At 35.8% G+C, this 26,809-nt stretch overlaps 2 protein-coding genes across 5 annotated transcripts in view; both read left to right on the forward strand.

Annotated features, from left to right (window-relative positions):
* Lamtor3 (Late endosomal/lysosomal adaptor, MAPK and MTOR activator 3) overlaps positions 1-454 on the forward strand; it is a 36,758-nt gene extending 36,304 nt beyond the window's left edge. For both annotated transcript variants that reach the window (XM_089088905.1, XM_089088904.1), the window contains exon 4: positions 210-454. In XM_089088905.1, coding sequence (XP_088945031.1) covers positions 210-359 — 150 coding nt within the window. In that variant the 3' untranslated portion in view covers positions 360-454. The remainder of the gene's footprint in view (positions 1-209) is intronic.
* A 10,387-nt stretch (positions 455-10,841) lies between these two features.
* LOC148952265 (zinc finger CCHC domain-containing protein 24-like) overlaps positions 10,842-26,809 on the forward strand; it is a 38,114-nt gene continuing 22,146 nt past the window's right edge. The window contains exons 1-5 of one of the 3 annotated variants that reach the window (XM_089088907.1): positions 10,842-10,941; positions 14,975-15,135; positions 19,583-19,691; positions 21,669-21,767; positions 23,876-23,997. In XM_089088907.1, the coding sequence (XP_088945033.1) occupies positions 15,028-15,135; positions 19,583-19,691; positions 21,669-21,767; positions 23,876-23,997 (438 nt within the window). In that variant the 5' untranslated portion in view covers positions 10,842-10,941; positions 14,975-15,027. Of the gene's footprint in view, positions 11,035-14,974; positions 15,136-19,582; positions 19,692-21,668; positions 21,768-23,875; positions 23,998-26,809 lie in introns of all 3 variants that reach the window. The other 2 variants (XM_089088906.1, XM_089088908.1) reach the window with 2 other exon arrangements.

Consider the following 26,809-nt stretch of genomic DNA (forward strand, 5'->3'; position numbering starts at 1 on the left):
GTAACTGAACACAGCTAAAATATTTTTTATGACAGATATTGTCTTATGGCATTGACCAGATGGAAATATATTGAAGAACATATTTGCTGTTAGTTCTGTTAATATTTTTTTGACTGAACTTAGTCTTGAAAATTAAAACTTTTATTTTGTTATTCAGTAATTGAATGGTTACATGCGATAGCTTTTATATGTTGATGCTCTTTTTACAGGCCGTTCAATTCAACCGAAGCCCTTTGCTCGTGAATCTAATTGCTGAATCTAATTCAAATACCGGTCAACTTCTGAATTTAGAGGGCACTTTAAATCCATTGATTGAGAATCTGAGTGCTGTTATTGGTGAAACACGTGTTGACGTATAGAGATGTGGCAGTTGTCTGGTTTTATCATTGTTTATGTTAAGTTCCTTTGTTACCTTTTTTCTTATTTTTGAAAGTAATAAAAGAAACAAGAAAAATTAGACCGTTTTAAACTGTTCATATATATCCCCAAGTAATCGAACTTGTTACCAGCCAGAATATTTTGAAACTGTTTTACTGACACTTGGACATTTTGCTAACTTACCTTGTCTAGTCTCACCGAAAGACTAGTAATTTTTAATGATCGAGATATATTTTGCTAATTTCTGGCAAAACCCTAGCAACATATATAAAATTACGGCGTTTTGTGTTGCCGCTCTTTGATTCCAGTATTTATATCGACTGAACGACCGCACGTTTTTTTTACTTAACAAAACAACTCATGATTGACTTTGTTGATTTGAATTTCGTTTTTTATCTGTAAAGATGAAGGTCTTCGAAAATCTTTAGTCTACTCATTTGTGCTTGATTTATCCTGAATTATACCCACAAACTCGAGTCTGATGACGTCTAAGTCCTTGGAAAATGGTGCAGCTACTCGTGTGGTAGAAGGCCAAACGTGCCCTCTGAATAATGTGATGAACTTGGGTCTCATTGGGCAGTAGAAATAATTTTTTTGACGTTTAAGGCTAAAATCAATTTAATAAGTAATAAAAGAAACGAGAAAAATTTAACCGTTTTGAACTGTTCAGGTGTATCCCCAAGTAATTGAACACGTTAACAGCCAGAATGTTTTGAAACTGTTTTACTGACTCTCACTGACTCTTACTGATACTTGGACATTTTGCTAACTTGCTCAGTCTAGTCTCACTGACAGACTAGTGATTTTTTAATGATCGAAATATATTTTGCAAATTTCTGGCAAAACCCTAGCAACGTATATAAAATTATTGCGTTTTGTGTTGCAGCTCTGTGATTCCAGTATTTTTATTGACTGAGCGATCGCACTTTCTTTTTTTTTTTTACTTAACAAAATATTTACAGCATACATAACACCATAATACTTTTTGGGCTGCCCAAGAACCTGAAACAAGGCTGTCCAAAGGTGCAGTCTAGTAAGCATGGGAAAACAAATATATCTTCATCCAAATTTTGATTTAATCCAAATTTCAGTAATCAACATATCAACTAACAGCCGAGTTGCTCAATTACCTACAACAAACACCACCAAAACACGCACCAATGCCAGCTTTTTAGAAAAAGGCTAGTCATGTGACACCTTTTTGAAAAAAAAAGTCACACATGAATAGCAATTAGTATTAATGAAGAACAAAATGGACCCGTGGCTCTTCCTGACCATCTCGCAACCCTCTTCCCTGCAATTTGTGTTTTCGAAAGGCAGGGATGTTGTACACGCCTATTTAAAGCAGAATAATGCCATGGTCTTCAATATATATACATAACTCGAGGTTTAGAGTAGGCCCATTGTCCCCCATTACCTTTTTTGCTCCCGTCTCTAACTTCGCAGTAGAAAGTTAGGGATGTTGCACCTCATTTGGAACAATATTGCGTAAGGATTTTTAATTGAAATGATCTGGGAAACAAAGGGCTGGAGTCACTCCAATGCTTGCCCATCCCTCATATCGCCACAATTTTCAGCAAAATGGATGGCTTGTCAAACCTTGTTTGAACTAAAATTATGACTGGGATTTTCAATGTACATGGCTAGAGGAGAAGCTGGGCCTGTGTTCCGCCCAACAACACTCTCACCCTTCGTGGCCCTAGTCACTGACATCATTGTAGAAAAGTGGGTGTGTTGTATATTGTTTGATGCGGCATTATGCAAAGATCTTTAATCTATAGAATTAGATGCGTAAAGTGACCCTACGACCCCTCCAAGATACCTTCGCCCCCCCTGCTCCAGTCGACTCTCTTGCAGAAAAGTTGACAACCGGAATCGCAGAAAGATTTGCAGTTGGTGTGACTTCAGTATCAAAAGGGGCCAAGATGTCCCTTAAACCTTACCATCAGCTCTTTAGCCCAAAGGTAGGGATATTGCAACTTGTTTGAACCAGAATCAAGGGAGGATCCGGGAACGATTTTAATCTCTATGATTGGAAGACCAAGGCAGGGTTAAGAAGCGTTCAACAATCCCCTTCCCCTCGTATTTCAAAATTTTTAGCCGAAACATAGTCGTGTTCAACATTGTTCAACTCGAAAAGAGCAAATGGGCATGAGGATTATGATCTTCAGAGGCACACGTCCCTTCTCTAGTTTTTTCATTACAGTGCTTGGATAGACTTACAACTTATTGGGCAAGCAGTTTAGGCTTAAGGGACAGAGGGTATAGATTCGCCCACCTTCAGTATGAAAGTGTTTGTATTCACTTCAAGTCTGGTAGCCAGGTTCAAACAAGGAAACTAAAAACAAAAGAAAACTTATGCGGTTTACCTTTACACTCCAGGGGTTAACCTCCATTGATCGAGGATTTCTCACCTATCACGGAGAGCTACTTGTAAGCAATAATTGTAGAGTGTATTCATCTTCAGTGACAAAGGGATAAATGGGATATTTGGTCAACCTAATATTCATTTCTGATACATTTTCAACTTGGGAAATTTATCTTTAAGCAATTGCTTACGCAACAATTGTAAATGACTATCAACGCAATCTGCTTATACGGCGATTAGTCAGTGATGGACAGACTCAAATTATTCTTACTATTTAATACCTACATCAAAAACCAATACTGCTCGTTATAGATGATGGCGAAGTAACGTAACCTTAGCTTGTACATAATGCATTTTTTTAATAAGCATATATTGGGTGTAAACGTAGATTGGGTATAACATAGGTCTAAATAACACAGAATAACAATTATATTTTGCAGCAAAGTAGCACAGTATTAGCTTAAACAGACGGTGCATTTTAAATGTAACAACATTGATTTGGTACCAGATAGTAGAGAATAAAGTTGGCTATAAGCACAAACAACGCATTTCGAGGCGGTCTATAAGAACGTGTCATCATAGTTCTATAGACATTTCTTTCTTAGCATTTACCCTTTTAAAGTGAGAGGTAGACAGCTACCGTGCTTTTTGGATGACGACGAAAAAAAGAACCGTATCTCCCGGAATACTTTCGTCGAAGAAGCCGACCAAAGGTTGCTGCAAAACTTTGCGGTGTCAAAGTAATGTTAATCTAATATGGTTTTATCGGCGCCATTATTTGGTAAGTCTTGATGCTTGTCACCTAGCCTGTGGGGGGAGATACCCTCATTTAAACGACTCCTAGATCATATTATACGACTCAGGAAGAATTATTGTACATTAATTCTTTATCATTTATAATTATCTACGGAGAAAAACTAAAACGGAATACCTCATGCGTAAGTGTGTGACTAAGAACAGCTAAATTTGCAATCGAATCTTGTTCAAAGTGGACCACTCCTGGGCAATCTTATTTAAGTCAGTGGTATCGGTGAGGTTTCTTATTTGACAGCAAAATAAGGGAATCTAGTCGAGAATCAACCATGAGTTTTCTCAGTAAATTATTAACAAATTTGAGTTTGCTAAATGTTCTTTTGGCAGCAGCAACTTCAACATATGTTGTCACGGCCAATTTGTAAAAACGATTAATTTACTTAAGCTGATGTTACCGGTGATGTCCTTCACCTACGACCTCTCTGAAGCAAGTGTTGCCGTGACAAAACTAAATCAGGGCTTCGAGCTCTACTTAAAGAACTATAGAATCCGAAGTTTTTTCTTAGTTTTGGAAACAACGTTGTTGCTTGCTCAATATCTGCAACCAAAATCCTTTTTAAAGGAGGCTGATACAAGGAACAAAATGGCTGAAAGTTGACAAGGTAAGCTCTGAGATTATCTCCCACCATTATAGTGTATCTAGCAAGGAGGATGACTTGACTCCGAGCTCGGCTGTCGAAACGAAATGGTTCAAATCGACGACGATGATGTGTGATGAAATCTGCCTCTGTATCGACTTCCATACATATGGCAAACACTGCTCCACTGTCAATTAAATCGTTGATTTCATCCTCTGATGCTATTTCGAAAAGTTTTATTCATTGCTCCAAGCATCTCGATTGTACCGATGGTGTTGATCTCCTCTTCTTCAAGTTTTTATACTGTTATCATGATCTTGTACATGATATTTTTCATAAAGATGAGGCAGGCAATAAAGTCTAAGTTTCGAATTCTTTTTAGAAGGCCGCTAGCTTGTGCCTCCGTCTTCGCACCGGCGTTCTTTATCTGATTAAATTCGTCACTGAGTGAAGCGATTGTTTCAAACGAAGTAATTAATGTGTGTATGGTTTCAGCCCTTGCAGTCTACCGAGACATGAAATACACTATGCTCTATAACACTGTTTAGTGTGTGGGCCTGGCAGGGAATGTAAGGCACACAGCAATCAAGGGGCTCAATAATTTCTGCTGGACTCCATTAAATTGACCAGAAATTGTACTTGCATAGTCATAAGACTGGAAAGCTAGTTCATCCAGAGGAATTCCTCTCCTTGGCAATGTTCATATTGTACTTTCTGCCATACCGTGCCTGGTTTTGTCATTAGTCTCGCTAACATCTAAAAGTCTCTCTCTAAATAACCCTGCCGAGCTGATGGTGCTGATTGCGACCGCAAGCTGAATGTGAATCGACGGGTGTCGTATCCGCCATCACAGAATAACATTTTGAATCAAAGACTTTGTCGAGGATCTTCTCGCTGGCTTTTGCTGAAAGCAAGTAAATGAACTCATTCTGAGAAATTGTGCGTAAATAAGTAAATTGGCGTGGTCTATTTTGGGTATAAGGAGCAGCCACATATCTCGTTAGAAGTTGAACAAGGTTGCCATTTTGTTTTCAGTTCTCCTAAAGCCAATGCCCTGTCTTGCCAGGGTCCTTGCAACTTCCAAAATTTTTACAATTTTTCCGGTTTGTCTCTTCCTCTTTTATTTGCTGCAAAACCTTAGTTCGGGTGCTTTCATCAAATAGGAAATCGACATGACCGCGGTTACTGACGAAGTGACAAAAATCAGACAAAGTTTCTTTGTGTGACTCAGAAGAGAAATCACTTGCCAGTTTTCCTGTGTTTGCCTTTACTTTGCTCTTCATTTTGTGCCATTGCCGCATACCTTTTTCCATCCAAGCTTTTTGAATTTGTCTGTCCCAATACCATTGGAGAAAAAAAAAACACACGAAGCGGGAAGAATTTTCTCGATATTGTATTCTGAGAACAGGTAATCCTCATATCATCTCAGATGAAAACACCTCTATTTCATTTTTGATATTGAAGGTTCAAAAGGGAATACACTCAGCTGTGGTTGATTAGGACTACACGAAATTAGGTAACCTTTGGTTTTGGCTTCCTTATTCCTGGATCCTTGTGAACTATACTTTCAAAATAGTTACTGTAACTTTCGGCAACAACTTAAATATTTGTTGAAATGTTAAGAAATTCTTCAGAGCAATTGACTGTTATCTCTCTACATAGCTTTAACACAGAAGATCATATAGAATATTTTTTCCACCGAGATGCCTCTTGCATTCAACTTCTCTGACAGTCTTAATAGTGGCATTGGGACCAGCAACTACTTATTTAATGTATTGTATATAAGTATAATGTATATAATACATTATACTTATATAATGTATTCCAGCTTAGTAACACATGCAAAAATACCATGTTGGGACTTTGGTCAGAGATGTCTTGCCCTATATATGACTCATTTTCATCATTTCTGTTGATTGATGGCGTGACATAAATATTACTGCAAAAAGCCGGAGGCACGTAGTTGAAATAATTTTCAACTACGAAATAATCATCTAATTTCTATTTGTTATAAGTTTTCAACATTACTCAATACTTTTGTCCTAGACAAAAACTTATCTCCCGACCTGAATGAGCTATCCCAGCTCTTCAAAAGCACTCCTGTTCTGGGAAACAAATTCTGGATGCATAGCCAAATCTTGCGTGTCCTTCTCAAGCGTTGTATCCGTCTCGACCTCGTTTTATAATCGATTTACTTTGCTCTCTTGGATGCACTCACTTTGAAAGGGTCTCGTGACGCTCCTTCCTTTAAATTCTGATTACTTTTCCATTGTGTTTGAAAATTTCATGCCTTCTTTTCCACTCGTAGTCAAAGTTCGACCCACACTCCATGCAAGTTACCTTGTCTCTTGCTTTTGGTTTGTTCATACTACCTAATCAGGCTTCACTTGAATTTTTTCCAAACTGTTGAACGATCCGACAGAAATAAATCATATGCGAGTTTAAACAGGTTTTTAAGGCGACCTGCTAGGCTACCAGTCCAGTCCCTTTAAACCTGGTTTAATTTAAATGACTTTTTAAATCCAAAATTATTAAAAAAAGAAATAAATCAAACAATAAAACGACTCTACTCTATTTAAATGCAAATTTGGTTTTCGGTATCTACGACTGAAGCTAAGCAGTGCTAAAACCAACCTTCTATCTACTGAAAAGTTTGAAAATCCCAAAGTCTTATCAGTAAAAGGAAAATACGATGTAGACTGTCTCTGACTGGGTTGAGTGCCTCGAAACTGGATGAGGCATGGATCTGGCATGGATGAGACTGGATCTTAGATCTTTTGTCAGAAAACGCTTAAAAGTGAAATCTTTGAACTAAGATCTTACATCTTTTGTCGTTTTTGTGCAAACATCTTTCATCATTCTGCTCTGATAAGCGGTCTGAGAACAATGATGAGTTGATCTTCAAAGTTCTCTCATCATTGATCTATATGGCAGAAAGATGGCGTCTTTCATGCTTTTTGCTAAGATCAGTGAGCTGTAAGATCTTAGAACAAAGATGAGTTGAAAAAACCATAATCTTTGCAGAAAGATGAAAGATCTTAGTGCTAAAAAACGGGCCTTATATGACTTCGCAAAAATTAGGGGCTGGATCTGAACGACCAAACACAAGCACATCAACACAAACAAATCATACACAAGCATAAGCAGGTTTTTAAGGAGCTAGTTGCTACCAGTCCAGTCCCTTTATACTTGGTTTAATTTAAACGACTTTGTTTAAAAACAAAATAATAAAGATTACCATTAAAAGATAAAATAAAATGACTCTGTTTTATTTACATGTGAATTCAGTTTTCGGTCAACTGAGGCTGCGCATTTCTTGACCGAGAAGTTTAAATGCAAAAGTCTTTCCAAGAGAAGGAAAATACAACGACTGTCTCTGAATTCAGCATCTGAGACCTCAATAAGGCAAAAATAAATGACTTATGTGACCTCACAAAAAGCAGTGGGGTGAATCCCCCTCTCGACCCACCTCTACTTCTTTTCACTTTGTAGTCCCAATTTTATGCATTGTCACATCCACAACAAGCTACTCTTTACTTGAGCAGTGAATTAAAGCAGCATAATACTTAAAAAAAAACGCTTTCTAGTGTTTAAGGTTAGGTATAAAAATGCTAGATTACCACAAAATACCCTTATATTTCGGCAAGGTATATTTCGGCAAGTTGAAGCTAATTTTTCCAAATCAAGTGAAAATGACAGTGAAAACTAAAAAAAGAGTCTTATATTACCATAAAGGTAAAGATATACTAAAGAAAACTGGCCTTTCTCTCTGGATACTTGAATTATGCAGGTTTATCTTAATTTTGGCAACATTTTTGCAGAAACTAAGTTTCAGCTAGGGAGGGGGAAATGGGGTCTGGGGGAAAAATTTGGGTCTAGAGGGGGCAGTTGCCCCCCTGTCCCATAACAAATTACGCCCCTGCACAGAAAAATAACGATTTTAGACCAAAATGCTATCATGCAAAATTCTGAGATATAAACTCAGTTCCAGGGGCCATGATGCCACACGTTGGTGCTTTTGTCCCTAATATATGTACAGTCAATGCAACATGAACGCTAGTTATAAACAGCTTTTTATAAGCTTTATTTAACTGAATTTATTCATCTGAAGGCTTCTTAATTTACGTAAAGTGCTTCATAGTTGGTCTCCAACCATTAGAGGGGATGGGGGTTCAGTGGAACTTCCCTTTGGGGATGGGTACCTGAAGCTTTTAAACACGTATTTTCGGCCTAATTTTTATAACATTCAGTGAGATGTCGTTAAGATAAATGATGAGGGGAGGATTTATCCCTCAACTAATCGTTCATTACTCAAAGGTATATATTTGGAGTAAACCTAGCAATGTAGTTGCTGAGAGATTGACAGCTACCCTCTTATTGCGGAAATTTTTCGAGTGTAAATAAAAGACTATATTTGTGTGGTCCGGATGGGAAAGCATCCCCCAAGAAAAAGACTTCTCGACTGAGTCCACGCTTGAAATATTTGATAATCTTTAACAGGGAGTTTATTTTTGGAATTTCACCCCCCCCCCCTAAAAAACTGAAAATAAAAGCCAAACATAAAATAAAAGGCACTTAGAAGTTAAAACAGAATTTGGCCCTTTTTTTAGGAGAGGTAAGGAAGGTATTGGGGTTTATTTACAGAACTGGGCTAGATTTCACATGCCCAACTACCACAAGATACGGATTTCATATACCGAACTACTGTTGGTTGAAGAACTGTTGTCCACTTGCCGTAAAGACTAAAATATAACAGTACAGTAGAAAGACTTTGAAGAAATGTCTTTATTACATATGACGAAAATGGGACCTTTTTAATTTCAATCGTAATTCGACTTACAACCGACTAACAGTTGATTTGTTAGATAGGGTATGAACACCGATAAAAGCTGAATAGGCCTACCAACAAAGATCCATGTTAAACTTTTTAAAGCAAAAAAGTTTTTTTTTAATTTTTTGTTGAGAATAAAGAATTCTTTTTCTAAGAATTGGGAAGTCGGTAAAACAAAACTTACTTCTGCTGTTGACTTTATGCCACAAGATAATGATGTTTTTTTTCTATTAAATATTACAGCCAGTCAGCCCTCATTGGCTTGTATAATGTCTGGAACTATCAACCCTAGATTGGAAAATAATACACGGAACCCTAGTACACGCAACCGTGACTGATTAGATCTTGACATATATATAAATATATATATATATATATATATATATATATATATATATATATATATATATATATATATATATATATATATATATATATATATATATATATATATATATATATATATATATATATATATATATATATATATATATATATATATATATATATATATATATATATATATATATATATATATATATATATAGTATATGATATATATATATATATATATATATATATATATATATATATATATATATATATATATATACGATTGTGACTGATAACTGTGACTGATAAGGTCGATCTCGGTCGCTGATAAGATCAGAATGTTAATGCACTGACTTGGTAAAATGCTAAGTGTCTCCAAGTATTATTATTTTTTTCCCGATCATCTCATATGGAAGTAATAATCGTGGAAACTTGGTGATGCAGTCACAGTCGCAAATTGAAAGCTCTAATGCCCTTTCTACGAGCTGGAAACGACAAGACGGCACCTTGGCTCTCCTACAACGCGGGATGTGCCCTAGGGTGCCCCCATATTCCTCCAATGGCATCTGATCAAAGTTTTTAGATCGCTATTTGGATCGAAATAGTCAAAACCTCCTAACAAGGAAGTCTTCAGAGTTGAGATAATACAGTCCAAGGCGCAATGACCGTAAGGTACGTAAATTACTCATTATTCACATATGGCTTTTTGTAGAAAAGGTGGGCATGTTTTTTCATGGCTGTCTGATCGGCTTGACACTTTTAAGGATCATTCCCTAAAAGATTTTCCAAAATCTTCTATCCTGAAGCAACCCTACCTGAGTACAAGGAAAAACCCTACCTGAGTACAAGGAAAGATTATATGTGCCCACAGGTGTTCCTTCATACATGCGATTTTTTTAAAAGCTCCGTAAGGATATATTTGTAAAAAAATGTTAATTTGTGTCTTTAAAGGCTTCCTAAAGGTTTTATAATATTATGCAAATGCTCTCCTCCCTTTAGGTCAGTCCTTGCGCATATGATTCACATACTAACATGAATTTATGAAGCAACAACTTTGTTTGCTGACTTTCATCTCAAGTGCGCTAACACTATGGAGTAAAAAAAAAATCTTCCACCCTATCCTCAATGAAATGATTACGATTGAACAAACTGGAGGGATTTAATTGATCGCTCTTTATTTACTCTTGCCCATTTAATTGAATAAAACTCCTCCTCAAACTACTAGCCAAGCGTATTTGGTGCATTCGCATACTTAATAATCGTATTGTACAATTAACCACACTTCCTCTTATTTGTACTCTTTTTCATTTTTTTTCGTTGCTTTATTAAGTACAGGCTACTTTTACTCTATTCTACTGTCAAGAAAACTGCAGAATGCAAGCTCACGAGTAATTTGACCTAGAGAATAGCTGTTGCTTTCATCTAAAAAAAAGTTTTCCCTAAATTCAAGATAGAATCAACGACGTTCTGTAATTTTGAGTTGGCTACGTAAATTGGATGTCTCTTAGAAACAAAACTCTGGTGAACCAGTAGAGTTTACAAGCAACATGTTAAGCTACGCAAATTTTTGGAAGGCTCCAGGAAGATTCCATCGGGTTTCCAGCTGATCAGAACCTAGAATTAATTTTCTCCATGAGGATGTAAATATTTATTTATCAGACTTAAAAGTTTTCTTGATTTGTATATTTTGTTTGAAAATACTATTATGTGGATTTAGACAATTTTTAAATTTTGTAAGTATATTTTATAGTTTTGCATGTTTTGCTACGGCTTAAGCTGTCATCAAAAAGAAATAGGCTCAACGACGCTACCCATCCTCAATATCAGTACATAGTATGTTTTTCTTGCTTAATTTGAAATGATAGAATTAAATCTATTAGAGTAGAAAAGAGTAAAAAGAAATGAGACATGAATTCAAAGATCTGGATGTGTGAAAAGACAAGATAAAAGACCTGACATTATTCGAGGTTATATGTTTTATATTCAGGACTTCGTATATATATATATATATATATATATATATATATATATATATATATATATATATATATATATATATATATATATATATTAGATGTGAACAAGTGCTCAAAATAAGCTCAGTGTTGTATCCTGCTTAGTTATTTGGAGGATGGTGGGCTTATGTTCACTCAAGTTTTAAGTTTGGAAGCTAAAGTTAACCTTTTTGTTTGGAGCCAACGAATGATTAAATCTACAAAGTCAATTTTGATAATGTAAATCTGGTATTTGGGTTCAAAGTTCTTTGTCTTTTGATGTCGTTTGTTCAGGGTAGCAACGAAGTTCTCTTGATATTAAGAATCTTTTCGGGATAGCTCCACCAAAGGGCGGAACCGCCGCCCTTTTTTGACATTGCACTAACTAATTTGGTTGAAAATTTGATTTTTATCTTTTAGATTGAAAAATTTTATCATATTTATTGTTAGTTTTATGTATGTAACGTTCCGATCTGGCTGGTATCCCCCCCCCCCCCTGCAGAATTTGGATCATATTTGCCTCCCGAAAAGGCACAACGCGTTAGTCTGCTTCCACTTTCCATCTCATTTATCTCCATCCAATACCTAAACAGCTGGGATCAGTTCTAGCAGGACCAGTAAAACAGTAAAAAGTAGGAAACTTGTTCTTACTTCTCTCCAAATTTTATTTTCATCTGCCAACTCGTTCTGGTAGATTTAACAATGACATGACAGGTGGCACTCTCTCCTCTCACAAAAGCTGGATGTGGCTTAGGCTCTCAAAAGGCAAAATTAGGATAATCAGCCTACTTTTACCTTCCAACTGGTTTGGCTGAGATTTAACAATCCGCTCTGGCAGATGTATTAATAACAATAATGTTAGAACCTCTTCCTTAGATCTAGAACAACCTAGAACCCGTTCACATAGATCGTTTTACATCCATGCACCAGATTGCCAAACTAGGACACTAATCATTATTCCTTGCCCGGATTTCAGTAGACATGCCAATGATAAAAATTTGGGACTCTCCCCCCTGATGGGGTCAAAATGGCTCGGAATTCGAAAAGACACAGTTGGGACAACTACTTGAGTCCCTACTGAGTTCTTTTGAGATCTGACTTCGCTTTCAAACAGATACACTCGTAACCAGAAATTAAAGTCACCCTTCCTCTTCCCCACAGATGTTGATTTGGTAATTGACTTCAAAAGACAAAAATAGCACATCAGACACTATTTTTGACTTACTTTGTGGAGATCTTGCCAAAACTTTAGGTTAGTTTGGTCTGGACATTTTTTTTCTTTTTCTTTAGTCTATTTAGTGTGCTCGCAATTTTCTTTCGAAAAATTGCTGGAAATTAGGGAAACTTCAACAGGACTTAGAATTAAACCCTTACCGAAAATTCCCCCCCCTCCGTAGACTCAAGTGCAGGATTCACGCCTTATTCGTGTCATCCAACATCAGTAAAGAAATGAGCAGCGTTTTTTTTCCTGAGGATTGTAAGTATTTGTTCTTTTAAGTTCGTTCTAGAACCATCAATGAAATAATTAAGAAGAAACAGAGAAAACAGATACATAGGTAGAATACAGATACTCATGATGTTGGCTTAAAGGAGAATAATTGTTTTTACTCTAGAATAGTTTATTTTTCAAAGAAAGATCAAGAGCGATACTTAAACCTAAAATGAGCAGCAATAAACTCATATAATAATTAAAAAAAAAAATAAATAAACTACTCTGAGTGAATAAATGAATTCTAAAACGAAAGGTTTGATATGAATAATCACGCCAGACTTAACACTAATAGTTATCACAATGAATGAGCAAATAAAACTTAGACCGAACAAAAATTATAATGAATAAAGAAATTACCACAATAAAGAGTTAGCTCACCGTGGCCTTAAACCTTCCAAAGGTTAGAGTATTATTCGGACTTTACTGATTACGGTTTGTTTTTCATATAGTGTGTTTTTTATTTGTCCTAATATAAACAGCAATAACAACAAAAGAAAATCATAGTACTGATCAAGGTTTACAGATGTTAATTGCCCAAAAAATTAAACATTCTACCACCCTCTAAGACCCTCTAATGTGTTTCGAGTTGGGTGCTTTTCGTTTGTCGTTACATAAACAATAATAACAACAACAAGAAAAGAATTTCATACGCTAATCGATGTTTAAAAATCAGAGCTACCATAAACGATAGTTGGGCCAACACCCACTCACGTGTAATTAATGCTCAACTGAAAACGATATACACTTTGAACACGGGCTTTTTTTCTGTGAAAACATCAAAATAAGAAGAATATCACAAGGAAGAAAGGTTGCAAAAAGAATATTTCATTCGTGACTTTCAGTCTAATATTTGAGTTTTAAAAGGAAACAATTTTTTGTGTAACAACTTTTTATTTTCGGTCCATTTGATTCGAACGTTCTGACAATTAATGCCTAACAAAAACTTTGAAACTAGCAATTACAATTTTTAAACCGTGACGCAGCGAAAGGGAGGCAAGGCGGCACACTTGTCTTGTCCCTGGATTCTGTTCCTGTTCAGTCAGCATCTGTTCTTTCAGCCCTAGTTTTAAGAAATAATCTTTAAATAATATATTTACTATAAATTCAAGCTCGATGAGAAGATTCTTTTGGCCCAAGGACTAGCAGCCTTAAGTTTCACCGTTAAGAAAAAAAAATGTTTCGCTTTCTTTCATTTGAATAAATTTTCTTTGTAGTTTTTTTTTTAGTTCATTAGGGTACTAAGTACTCACAGTTATGAGTTCAAAGCCAATTAAAGTGTATTAGCATTTTTTCGGGCCCCACTTTTTGAAGACTCATTGTTTTAAGTTTTTTCCGATAGGGGTACATTGATTTATAGAAATAAGTTGAAACGAATCAAAAAAAGCTTTTGTTGTTCCTATTTTAGCGGGCCTTTATCCCCAGCCTTATTTTTACATTTGAGCCCCGTATCCAAAGAGCAGGGGCTGAGGAAAGGTTAGCATTCCTCATTTATGGAATGATTTCTGTTTTTTTTAAGCTTTAGTGTTGTTCTTTACTTTCATTACGAAAAGAAAATTTACCGGGCCTTTATCCCCAGCCTTATTTTTACATTTGAGCCCCATATACAAAGAGCAGGGGCTGAGGAAAGGTTAGCCTTCCTCATTTATGGAATGATTTCTGTTTGTTTTAAGCTTTAGTGTCGTTCTTTACTTTCATTACGAAAAGAAAATGAACAGCAATTTGATAAAGGTTCTGATTGAAATTTTGAAAGTGAGTTTAAAATAAAAATAAAATGATATCATACCACATACAAGTTAAATTAATCTTGACCCTTCAAGTTTTAGATCCTGTATATACAGGGTGTCAAAAGTCTATCTCGGATTGTCCATTATAAGCTATTTTTGTGCAATAAGACTATGTTTCGGAATTAAGGGTGTAAATAGATATAAACTTACCATGTATACAAGTCAATGACTCACAACGTTCTCGCAATCCTGGGGGCTAAGTTGAATTGAAAAGTCTATGCTGCATTTCGTGAACAAGAAAATGCACACTGCACATAAGATACATGCTTAAAGGGGCATCAAACTTTGAAGAAATTAGGCATAGGCCCTTTTTGCATTGAAATTTTAGTTGCCATAATTGAGATATTGAAGAATGTTTGTTTTTTTCAAATCTAATGTTTGTTTTCTTCTATTCATATTCTAGAAAGTAGATATCTAACGAGGAAACGGTGCCTTATTCTAACTTTGTTAGCTATCATGGAGTCTGCAGCCCTGCAACAGCCTTTGCTACCACCTCCTCCATTTTTAAACTGGGTGTATCTGGGCCTGCAAGATCAAATGACTACTCAGTCCGGAACTGATCAGGTATAGCGTCTTGCAAAGATTTGTTTGTGTTGGAATTTATTCATCGTTGCCAACTTATTTATTTATTTTCTTTCTTGGAAAAAGGTATCCGAAATCTCTGAAAACAAATTACGACGAATTTTTTCTATTTGATTATCAATTTGCTAATTTCACCGTCGAATTTTCAGTAATAAACTGTGCTAAAATAGTGCTGGTAAAAATCACTTCTGGAAGACTTGTAATTGGAAAAATTATCCTCAAGGAACATTCATCCCCAAGGAAAACTTGCATTCAAAGAAATTTGAAAAACCCCTGTATAATTATAAAACAATATAAAACATTTGTTTTCCACTCATACTCCTATATAAAAACCCTATTGGCTAAACAAAACTAATCAAATAGTTCGTGGTAGCGAAGTGTAAGCAAGGAGTGGCTCTGCTCAAGAGTAACCAGAATTCTAAAAAACGTAGGCCTAACTTTGATAATAAATTGGCTTTTTAAGGAATTAAAGTTTTAATTCCTTTAAGTAAAGAAAAAAGTTTTAAAAATAAAGAACCATCAAAAGCTACGAGCCTGAGATAATTTGATTGATTTTCGAAAAGAGAGGGGGGGGGGGAATATAACAAAAAAGATTCGAAGGCATCTAGCCTCCCTCTGATGCCCCTTTTTACCCAAAGACATCTGATCAAATTTTGAGATATGCATTTAATTCATCATAGTTGATAGATTATATGCCATTGGGGATAACATGACCCCCATAGTCCTTGTAGAAGGGGCTGTGATTTATGCAATTTACCCATTGTTCACATATACTATGTGCTATGGGGAAATATACGTTTTTTTTAGGGGGGATTCTCTGTGGGGAGAAGATTTTCCAAGGGGAGAATTTTCCATGGAGATGAAAGTTCCCGGAATGAATTTTTCAAAAAAATTCTACAAGGCGGAGGGAGGGAGAGAAGGGAACTTCCTGGTCAGTTATGCTAATCGACCAGAAACCAAATAAAAAAAAGGTTTTTTTTACTAAAAGTAAGGTAACGAACTGAAATTATTCCGTACAAGAGGGGGGCTGCCCGTCCTCAACCTCTTTACGCTAAAGCTTGACTTTCTGTCATAATTCTTTAAGAAAGTCTGCTCAAAAACAATTTAAATGAGAAGTATTTCCAAAGAGCTTTAAGACTTAAGATAAAGAGCGAGGGTTGAAGAAGGGATAGCCCCCTCGTATACGAAATAAATTCTCTTCGTTTTAAATTTTAATACTTATCCTTACTTTTGATTTTTTTTCCTTAAAAAAAACAACGAAATTAACATTCATTTGAAACATGGCACACAGGTTGATCTTTTGCCCAAATTAAGGCACAAGGATTAAGATAACTGTCAAACTGAATAAATATAACCGTCATGAACAGTTAGTTACTTCTACAGTCTAAATTCGAGCTTGGGAAAGCGTTCAAGTTATAAACTCCTGTTCCCCCTCCAGATTAGTAAATTATTCTAAACTTGGAGTGCTCTTGTCCTACATGCAGGGCCTGTGAGATCGGGTGTCTGGAGGACGGGGGATTCCCAGGACCAGAGTCATAAAGCGGCGCATTAGGATATTCGTTTATTACTTGAAAAATTACGTTTTTACGTAATCCAGTGTTTACAAAAAGAAAAGGCAATGACGGGAAGTAAGGGAGGGGAAGAAAAGTCTTAAGAACATTGCAACACGTGGCTTTTCTTGACTCAGAATTTTCTCGGGCTATTTGTAGCACATATATGCACAGCGTTGTGGTTAGAAGTAACAAATTACTGTGAATGAGAATCGAGAAGTACCCTGCAATGTATGTAAAAAAAAAAACAACCTAGATTGCACCTGGAAAGCTTGTGAAGCACTAAGCTATTGCTGTGTATGGATCATCCCTTGTGCTTTATGTTACTTAACTTATTGCTTCTGCTGGTAGTCTGGTGTAGACAGAGATGTGACTCTTCGCCTACTGCCCAGACGCTCCTGTGCAAGTGCAACTGATTATTAGAGATTAGTGCCGATCATTGATAGTACTGGTTGAGACTGTCACATCATCTGCACAAGGTCTTCCGAAAGAACTCTTCCAGACATGCGTGGGGGGTCGAGGGGAAAAAATGAGCAGTTTAGTGGTGTAAGTTTGTACTGGCATGATGACTAGATGGCTGAGCATCCGTAGAGTTCATGTGGTTAGCTGACGAGATTGGAGATTTATTAGCGCCAGCAGTCAGGTGTTTAAGACAAAGTTGTACAGCATGATTCCTTCGATTCTTCTGAAGAACTTTGATTGGATCACATCTATGCATCACAAGCAGAATTAGTAACCAGTTAGTTCTCAGCAACGCAGAAAAGGACTTGATTTACGCTGGCTCCATAGATCCGTATTTGCGTTTTATCGGCTGATTTTTAGCTTTGACCACAAGGGACAGTATAATCACGCCACGATTGACGCAGCTTTAGTGTTGCATGGCGAAGCTTTCGTTTCAGATGAGTCGTTGTCCGCATTGAATGTCCTGACGATGATAGGCTGGGTATAAAAGGTTGGAGCTGCTCCGATGCTGTGAGATGGTCTGGGATCTCCGCTCTGTCAGCAGTTCCTTTCTCCCTCCCTATCCATGTCAGGGATACCCTGCTTACGTGGGCTCATAGTGGCATTACAATGGACCTTTCACGAGTTTTCCTAACCAAAACTGTGACTGCTAACGATGCTGCAGGGTGAGCTTGAGAAGTGGCACTCCTTGAGAAAATTATACCCTAGTAAACGACACTGTATTTGCAATGGCTTCTGATAAATGGATATTTCTTCTGGGTTTGGTCTTTTTTGATGGGCTTTTTTGGGCCGATAAACCTGTTCCTAGCTAAGTTATCTATCAAGGGTTGCATTTTTGCCGTAGCAAAATATTTTTAGGCATGAATATACAATGAGACCAAGGTAAAAGGCTTGAGATTGCCTCTGTAGGATTTCAAATCTTATTGATAGAAGACCGACCATCAACAAGTCTGGAAAACCATGTTGGATCAAGATGGGTTCTGGATTGACCAAAGTCTCCATTCAAACTGGAGGACTTGCTGTCTGGTTCTAACCCGAGTTAAGTGCTTCGTGTAGGCTTAAGAAGATGTGTTATCCCCATCCTACACTGGTTAGGAACCATTGCTTTTCCTGAGGCCTTAAAAATTTCAATGATTTGCAGAATATGGAAATTGCAACACGGAATGTGACAACACAATAAAAACCCTGTCATATCGACATCTTGACTGATTAATTCAGACATTTCGAACTCGACTTATTAGAGGTTTCAAAGCCTCATATTCCAGGGGTAGGAAACATGAAATTAGGTGATATATAGTTTATTTAATCGTCTGGCTAAGTGGACGTGCGCTGCGTTGAGATTTCTTTGTCCAAGGGGCACGGGTTCGATCCCTGGTGTGGCCAGTTTCTTGGTATGGGACGCGGGTCAGTGGTGTGACCCTGTAAGCTTAGCCAGAGTCAACCCAGCACAAAATGGGTACCTGGAAAAATCCGGGGAAGGTAAGCAGGAAGGGTGTGCGAAAGCACACGATGGCTGACCCCCAGCCCCCGATTGCACTTCATGGCTCAAGGGCCACAAAACAGAGATCAGCACCGCCGGTTTGGATCATAAGGGTCTAGTGCCGTCATACTTACTTACTTACTACTTACTTAAGAAGTATTCCTTGTGAAAAGTAGCCGAACACAAGCGAGTTTGAATTCGTTTATCATTTGAATATGAACATGTAAAGAATACGCTTTTTGTGATAATTCCAAAAATTCGTAATTTATTATAAATTTTGAATTCAGCCATCAAAAGTTATACGTATAAAAAAAATAGTGTTACTTTATAAAAAGAGTGTGATATATAATGAGGATTACACTATCAAATAGAAAAATCTGAAAACTCTGAAGCAAATTTTCAGGCTATGGAGAAAAAATTGCATTTTCCCCAAAAATATGGCTTGAATTTGCGTTAATTTGTTTGTTATTTCTTTAATGTATTTTTTTTCAAACAAATGTGATAATATAAAGCTTTTAGCTGTAGACAATCGAGAATCTCGTTCGAACGAGAATTTAAATTTTAGTACTATTTTCAAGCAACAATAGAGCTATTTTAGTACATTGCATGATTTCTGTTGGATTGAAGTTTTAACACCACTCCCCATTTTCCTTCCGAAAGAGTGGATTTTCATCTACCTCTAATCGAGCTCATCCAATACATCTTTCTCTGAGATAATTTAAGCAGTTACATAAGCTACTAGTTGTTTCGAAATGTCAAATTGACACTCAAGTGGTTCTGTTTCAAACTAATGTTAAATTAAACTAGTTCAGCCGCCTTTAAATAAGTGAGTGATTTAGGTATTTACTTTTGTCACTTTTTTCGTCATTCAAATAACTTACTATCGTTAAAAAATTTTGCTAAGTTGTGCAAAAGTTAAAACGCTTTGCTTTTTCAGGGAAAATATTTGCCATCACCATTATGGAATACCACGTCCTCACAGCAAATTGGCCCTTTTTCAAGCGTCTCTCCAAGTTTAGAACACCACTATTTGCCGCCAAACTACCGTGAGTATTTTGTCTACATATTTACTAATTGCGGTACAACAAATGTGACCAATATTAAATTATGGAGGGATGCAGAAGATTTATTTTTCGGGTAGAAAGAGGGATAGGGGGATGGAGGGATGCAGAAGATTTATTTTTCGGGTGGAAAGAGGGATGGGGGGATAATAGCCTCCAGAGCCTCTTCCTGGCTGTACTGCTTAGCGACTAAAACTTTTATTGTCATCTAACGCAAGATATTAATTATGCCGTTATGATATATTATATGTTGTGAGACTATTATATGCAGTATAAAATAATATTTTATTAAACCATTTTTTCACTTCAAAATGTACCCCATTTTTTATAATTGATGTATGTTCATTTGCACACTTTTTAACGGAGTATGGTTTTGTAAATGGTCAAACAAAAAGCCAAAAATTATTCTATATTCGGTGTGGGCTTCAGTCTTCTCAACTCCCTGCTCTTTGCGCGAAACTTTGACGAGTCTTCTCTTGGAAGACTTTTAGAGTGCAGGAACCGTAGCAAGTTGGTACGTTTTAGAGGTTTATGCACCAACTTTCCTCTAAAAAAGTTTGAACTTAGAATGTTCTTGTTCAAAATAAACAAAACCAGATGAAAACTTATCATTTTTTAAGCATTTTGTATATTAAATTTTAAATTTTATATTAAATTTTTGAGAGAGCATTCATTATTTTAGTGCGTATACATAAAGGCCAAAATTTAGAGTAAAGGAACTCCTTTTAAATATCGAACAGTTTCTTCTCATTTTAAGTTTCAACATTGCCCTTTACTTTCATTTGAAAACAACTTGTTTTTTCGTATCTATGCGAAGCTTTTCTATATATTTGGGAGGCTCCTGCCCCCCCCCTCAAATTTCACTCTCTGTTCTGATCTTTAACTCATTTTTATGAAAATGTCTTGATTTATAAATAATTTAACTTATTCCAACTACTTCCAACTACTATTTCCCCTTTAAGAGAAGGTATTTCATCCTTGAGTACCCGTATTATCCACTTAGTTTTACTATATTCCTCTAAACGAACCAAGGTAGGGAGTAAAGTCCCACTCAAAATTGATCCGAAGTACCTCTTATCAATATTATAAAATGTTGACATAATAATGAACTTTTTGAGATTTAAGATAACCCTCTCCCACAAATAATATCCAATGACTTCCCTTAAATAGGTGGGGTGTACCATAACCTTCAGCATTACTGGATTAACCCTCTGTCTTGGATTGACCCACAGGAATGTCTGCGCCAAAATGAGGTAATATAGCTTTTGAAACCGGGAGGTAATGATAATAAATATGTTCATTTTTGTTTAAAATGATTGGATGATAGTCAAATTATTGATTTCTGGGACAAAATCGTGGATGCTAGTCCTTAAGTCCGATAGCCCAACTGATACTTCTTACGATACGAACTTGGGATGCATCTTTCTGTTTTGATCACCCGCGAAAATTAAGGGTATCTAAAGTGTCTGCCCTCTAAAAAGAACTCTCTCCATATGATCATGGTTTGTAGCTTTCAAGCTTCAAAGCTTGAGGCATCTAAAAGTCATTTTTTTTCAATAGGTTGTTTTTGTTAGGTCTTTCAAAATGTAGAAGATAATGACTGCACTTGGGTAATACTACTGAGGTGTTCAAAGTAGTAATTTTTAATTAGGTGCTAATAAAAAAGATTAAATTTCGGAAATATTTCTACTACGATTTTGATTCCGTGTTTTTGTTTAATTGGTGAACAACCGTTAAGGACTGCTATAAAATTGAGTATTCTAGGTACAGCCTTTGATATTTGCTTTGGCAAATAATTCTATCATGTATAACTGTTCTTCTTCTTAAACCTATTCTTCTCGTTTGGATAATATTTATATCATCTTCAGTTACATTTAATACATTATGTTTATTACATTACATATTTTTAAATATATTTATTATATTTAAAAATATTATATTTACATTACATTTCCCTTCTAGAGGAAATTGCCATCCGCGGTTTTGGATTCTCACCAAGAGCAGGAGTTGGACCGAGAGGATTTGGAAGCATTGCCGGTAGCAGTTTAAATAATAGCTTAGGTGAGCAAATATAAGAGAAAGGACCTGGAGAAATTTTAAGAGAGCCGTTGGTACTTTTACTAGACTGGGAAAACATTTTGAGTATGCTCTAAAACGAGAAAAGCTTCGGGATATCGAATACTACTCCTAAAAATTCTATTTTACAGACAAGGTTATGCAGTATGGTAGTTTCCCAAGTTTATTTCACAAGTTTAATTCTTGAATATCCTTAGAACCATCAATTGCTAATATCAGCTCTCACAAAAATTAATGAAGTAAAGTAGATGGCATAATTGTAAGCTTACCTCCATATACGTAGGATGCTAGTGGAATAATTAATTTTGATATATCACACCATCTGTTTTATCAGCTGATTAAAAATAAAAATCCTATCCAAAAATAAGCTTTCATGGGAAAGTAACTAGCCATATAAAAACCAGCTATGAGCTGGAGTCAAGTAATTAAAACTAAAAAAGCATAAATAATGAATTATTAAATGAAATGGAAAAAAAACAGAAACTAAAATTAATAATTGCATCAAACATAAGGATAACAGGTACTGATGTGGATGAATAAGTGAATCCTAAAATGAAGAGAAGTGTAAATAAAAGTTAAGTCAAATTTGAACCAACAAAATTTTCACAAATAAAAGTAAGGTAACCACCCCGCTAAACCTTCTGAAGAATTTAGCCTTCGCTTTACTGAGTACACCACATCTTTTGTCGTTTACGAGTAAGAGCTGTTGTAAATAATATGGGGGTGGAGTGCCCCTTCCCTCTCAAATTTTCTAAACGGCTTGAGTCTCATTTACGTTTCTAAAAACGATATGAGTATTACGATACGATATTGGTTTTTTTTCTTTAAAACATCGATAAAAAAGAAGAAAATTACGGTAGTAATCAAGATTGAAGGAAAGAACGAATAAAAGTAGACTGATCGTTTAAAGTATTATGAAATTAATTCCGGGAAGTCTCAATAATTTTTGTTTTTCGATGCTGTAATTATAAAGGATGAAATGTGCAAAATGTATTTTATTCTCAGTAAAACGCAAGCGCAATTAGGGTTCTCTTGAATCAAGGATTTACGAAAATGGGTTTTGAGTCGATGGAAAAGTGTTTTTTACCCTATTTGGGGGGGAAACGTGCCCCTAAATTGTTTCTTTAATTAGGTTCTCATTTGGCTATGGACTTACGACTGTGATTTAAAACTGATTGGAGGCAGCAAGTTATTTACCCCATTTCTAGGCCCCCTAAAAACCTTCTCCCTCTCAAAAGATTCTGGTCCCCCTTAGCCCTGGAAATGATTCTTGAAAAGTTTCAAGCCAATCGAAAAAATTAGGTCATTATAAGATTCAATATTTGGGGTACTCAGTACCCCCTCCCTAAAAAAAATGTCGAAAAGTCTATGAACTGTCCAAATTATTAACTGTTTTATATTTCTCAATATTTGCACTAGAGTTTCGACCTGGGTTTTGTGCCAGAAGTTGTATGTTCCCCGCAGAAGAAAGTAGCGGACTTCAACCCCTCCCTAGAAGTGGCATCAATTCACAATGTAGATGTAGATGTAGTGGCAAGTCAAGTAAATCATATTTTTCAAGTCTTGGGAGGACAATTTTGTTGTTTTTAATTTTTTTTTAGTAACTGCCGAAACACGGGATTTTTCATAAAAATACCCCCAAAAGTTTTTTTTACACATCTAGGGGAGGGGAGAGGGTAAAAAATATAGGGGGAAATTGTCTTCCAGGCCCCAATTGATCTTACTGCTCCCTAGATGAACAAAATATATAAAAAAAGGAAAAAAGGAAAAGCATGAAACTTTTCTGACAAAAGGAGTTTCTTTTCAAACATTTACCATTGAAGATTTTGACGGCTCGCTGTCCAACTCTGTCAAGTTTATCAAAACTGGGATACTTCAGGCTTATACGAATATTCAAGGAGATAGTTGCTGCTCTTGAAAAATCTAAACAGGTACTATAAATTTAGCATTGAATCGAGTAGAGCCAGCCTTAAACCTTAACTAATGGCTATGATAAAAAAATAGAAAAATTGAATTGAAAACTTCATAAGATTTAAGCTATCTTAAGAAGAAAACAACCACCCTAACTGGAATTTTACTTTTATCTCTTGTAGACCATCTGGCTGATCATTTCAGTGATTTAAGCTTAGATCCGAAGCAAATGAAGCGCCCACCACTAACTTACCTTTGTCATTTGTGTTTCAAGAAAGGACATTACATCAAAGACTGTCCCCAGGTATTTTTCAATGTCCTTTTATAATTTTCCTTTGCTATAATTTTAGGCTACTTGTAAAATGAACCTGAGGGCTTAGATAATAAACCTTTTTGTTTCAGGTTTTTATTTGCTGTGTTCAAATTAAGTACGAAACTCTAAAAAAAAGGAATTTTCATACCAATAGATACATAAAAAAGAATTGAATTTTTATGCTGATTTCAAATATATAAGGTTTATCAAGTTTAGTCTTGCACATCAAAAGTTACGAACCTGAAAAAATTTGCCTTTTTTCGAAAAAAGGGAGAAACACCCCTTGAAAGTGAGACAAACTTAATGAAAGTTAGACCGTCAGATTCAGCGTAGCAGAAAACCCTACTGTAGATGTTTCAAGCGTCTATCTGAAAAAATGTGGAATTTTGTATTCTTTTGCTAGAAGAAAGATCACGAATGCGTGTTTATTTGTTTTTTTTTCTTTTCCCCAGGGGTGATTGTATCGATGTATATCGATAATATCGTGAGAGGGATCACTCGAGCGGAAATTAAAATTTCTAGTACCCTTTTTAAGTGACCAAAAAAATTGGAGGGCTTATGTCTTTGAAGATGACTTAAGCTCCCACAGTTTCCTGGGGAAGGGCTGCAAGGTATGAACTTTGCCCATTGTTTACACATAGTATTCATTATTGAGAAGTATACATACGTTTTCAGGAGGTTTTTTTTTCTGGTGGGGGGGGGGGTCGGAGGAGGGGCTGCGTGGGAGGGTCTTTCCCTGGAGGTTTTTTTTGGGGGGAAGGGACATTTCTATGAAGTAGGCGCCAGATTTCCCAGCATTATTTAAAAAACGATCAGAAATTAAATAAATAAACAAGTTTTTTTTCAACTGAAAGTAAGGAGCAACATTAAAACTTAAAACGAACAGAAATTATTACATATATGAGGGGTTCGCATCCTGGTCAATACCTCGCTCTTTAAGCTAAAGTTCAAATTTTGTTCGAATCACAAACCCCTGAATCACAAAGGCCGTTTAATTAGAATCGATAGCTCTTTTGAAAGTACTAAAAAAAACTTTCTGTTTGTTTTAAGCTTTAATGCTCTCCTTACTTTCAGTTGAAAAAACTTGTTTTTTTTATGTAATAAAAAAAAGAACAACTTGCTAACCATGCTAATTTGTCTTGTTTGGGAAAACATTACAATTATTGATTATTATTTTCTGTGGTAAGGGGTATGCTTCTCCCTTAAAGGGCGTTAGTGGCAATTTCAAAATTTTAATGGAAACGACTAGAAGATGATAGCTATATATGGTTTCTAAAAGGAAAAGTAGTTTTTATTTTGGGGGGGGGGGACAATTTATTTCGATCAACAGTTTTATGTCTTTAGATTCGAATATTTCTATTTAAACACAAATGTGTATATAAAATATTAAAAAAAAAAAAAACAACACTTATGCCTAGTGGCGTACTTCAACATGCCGCGTGGTATCATAAAAGTTTTTAAAGATAAAACGGAATTTGCAAGGGGTATGTACACAGACAGGTACATGCAACTTACTACGTATACGCACATGAAACGTTTCGACATTTTACTCAGTTTTTATTTTCGGTGGACAATAAATATTAAATCCTTTAAAATATATAGCATTAGAAACAAATAATATCTGGCGAAATTAACTTCTTTTCTCAGGCTTTTATCGCTTTCAGTACATAAAAAAAAAAAAAAAAAAAAAAAAAAAAAAAAAAAAAAAAATATGAGCATAGTTCTAGCGGATGAATTTACTGGGCAAGTCACTCTAACAAACAATAAAGATGAAATTCGAATGAGGGTTCGGAATAAAAATTACTTCATCCAGCTAATATTCTACCTGTTTATCATTATAAACAGGTAGAACTAAAATTTCTTAGTCAAGCCGAACTTGTCTTATTTCTTATTGTAAAATGATGCCGCTTATGCAGTTAGTGTTTTGAATCCAGTTTGAGTCGCATTAAAATCTCTAAATTGTTATTCTTTATTGCTTCCGTTTTTCTTGGTCAGAGGTCCTTATTTCCGAAATTATATATCACTCAAGGTAACGTAAGTTCTCAGAATAAGTTGTTTCCTCCAGCAAGATCGGTTTTTCCTCTTTTTTTGTTGTTGTTGAAGTGTACTTATATATCTAAATCTAATTAATCTTTTGTTTTGATGGCAAACTTATAAATACTAAACACCGGTCAGTTGATGAGAAGTGAAAGACTTCCGAAGTTTCTGTTACAAAATTTAAGAAACTAACATCTCATACCCAATTTACTGCTATAAAAAGAGTTTGAATATTAGAGACAGAATCAAGCAGACATTTACAAACTCTTTGACGGGAAGGCGTCATAACATCGAACAGTCAGGAGCACGAACGTCAGGAGCAGTACAAAATCCGTCATAACATCGACAAAAAAATCCGTCAGAACCTCGAACCGTCATAAAGTCGAACATTTTAAAACTTTATTTTTGGGGGGTTTAGGGGGGAAAAGGTACTTAGATTAGGTTAGGTTACGTATTGAATTTATGCTATGCTTTACCCCCACCACCATGATGTGCAAATATATGGCCGAAATTTGTTTCTAAACTATTATATACTTATTACTATTATATAAACTTGTAATTTTTTCTAGATGTTATGACGCTTCGAGGTTCTGACGGTTTGTTGTTATAACGTTTCGTGCTTGTGACGGTTCGCCGAAATGGTAGCACTCCCTCTTTGACTAGTACTTATTCTAGGTCGCATTCGTTGCAATTTTTAGCCACATTTGATGGACGCTCAAATATTCTATCCCTCCTCATTTTGTTTTAAAGTTCAAATTGCGCGGTC

This window comes from Artemia sp. Qi Xiang Cuo, chromosome 5 (genome assembly GCF_049724085.1).
Source record: "Artemia sp. Qi Xiang Cuo chromosome 5, ASM4972408v1, whole genome shotgun sequence".
Classification (NCBI taxonomy): domain Eukaryota; kingdom Metazoa; phylum Arthropoda; class Branchiopoda; order Anostraca; family Artemiidae; genus Artemia; species Artemia sp. Qi Xiang Cuo.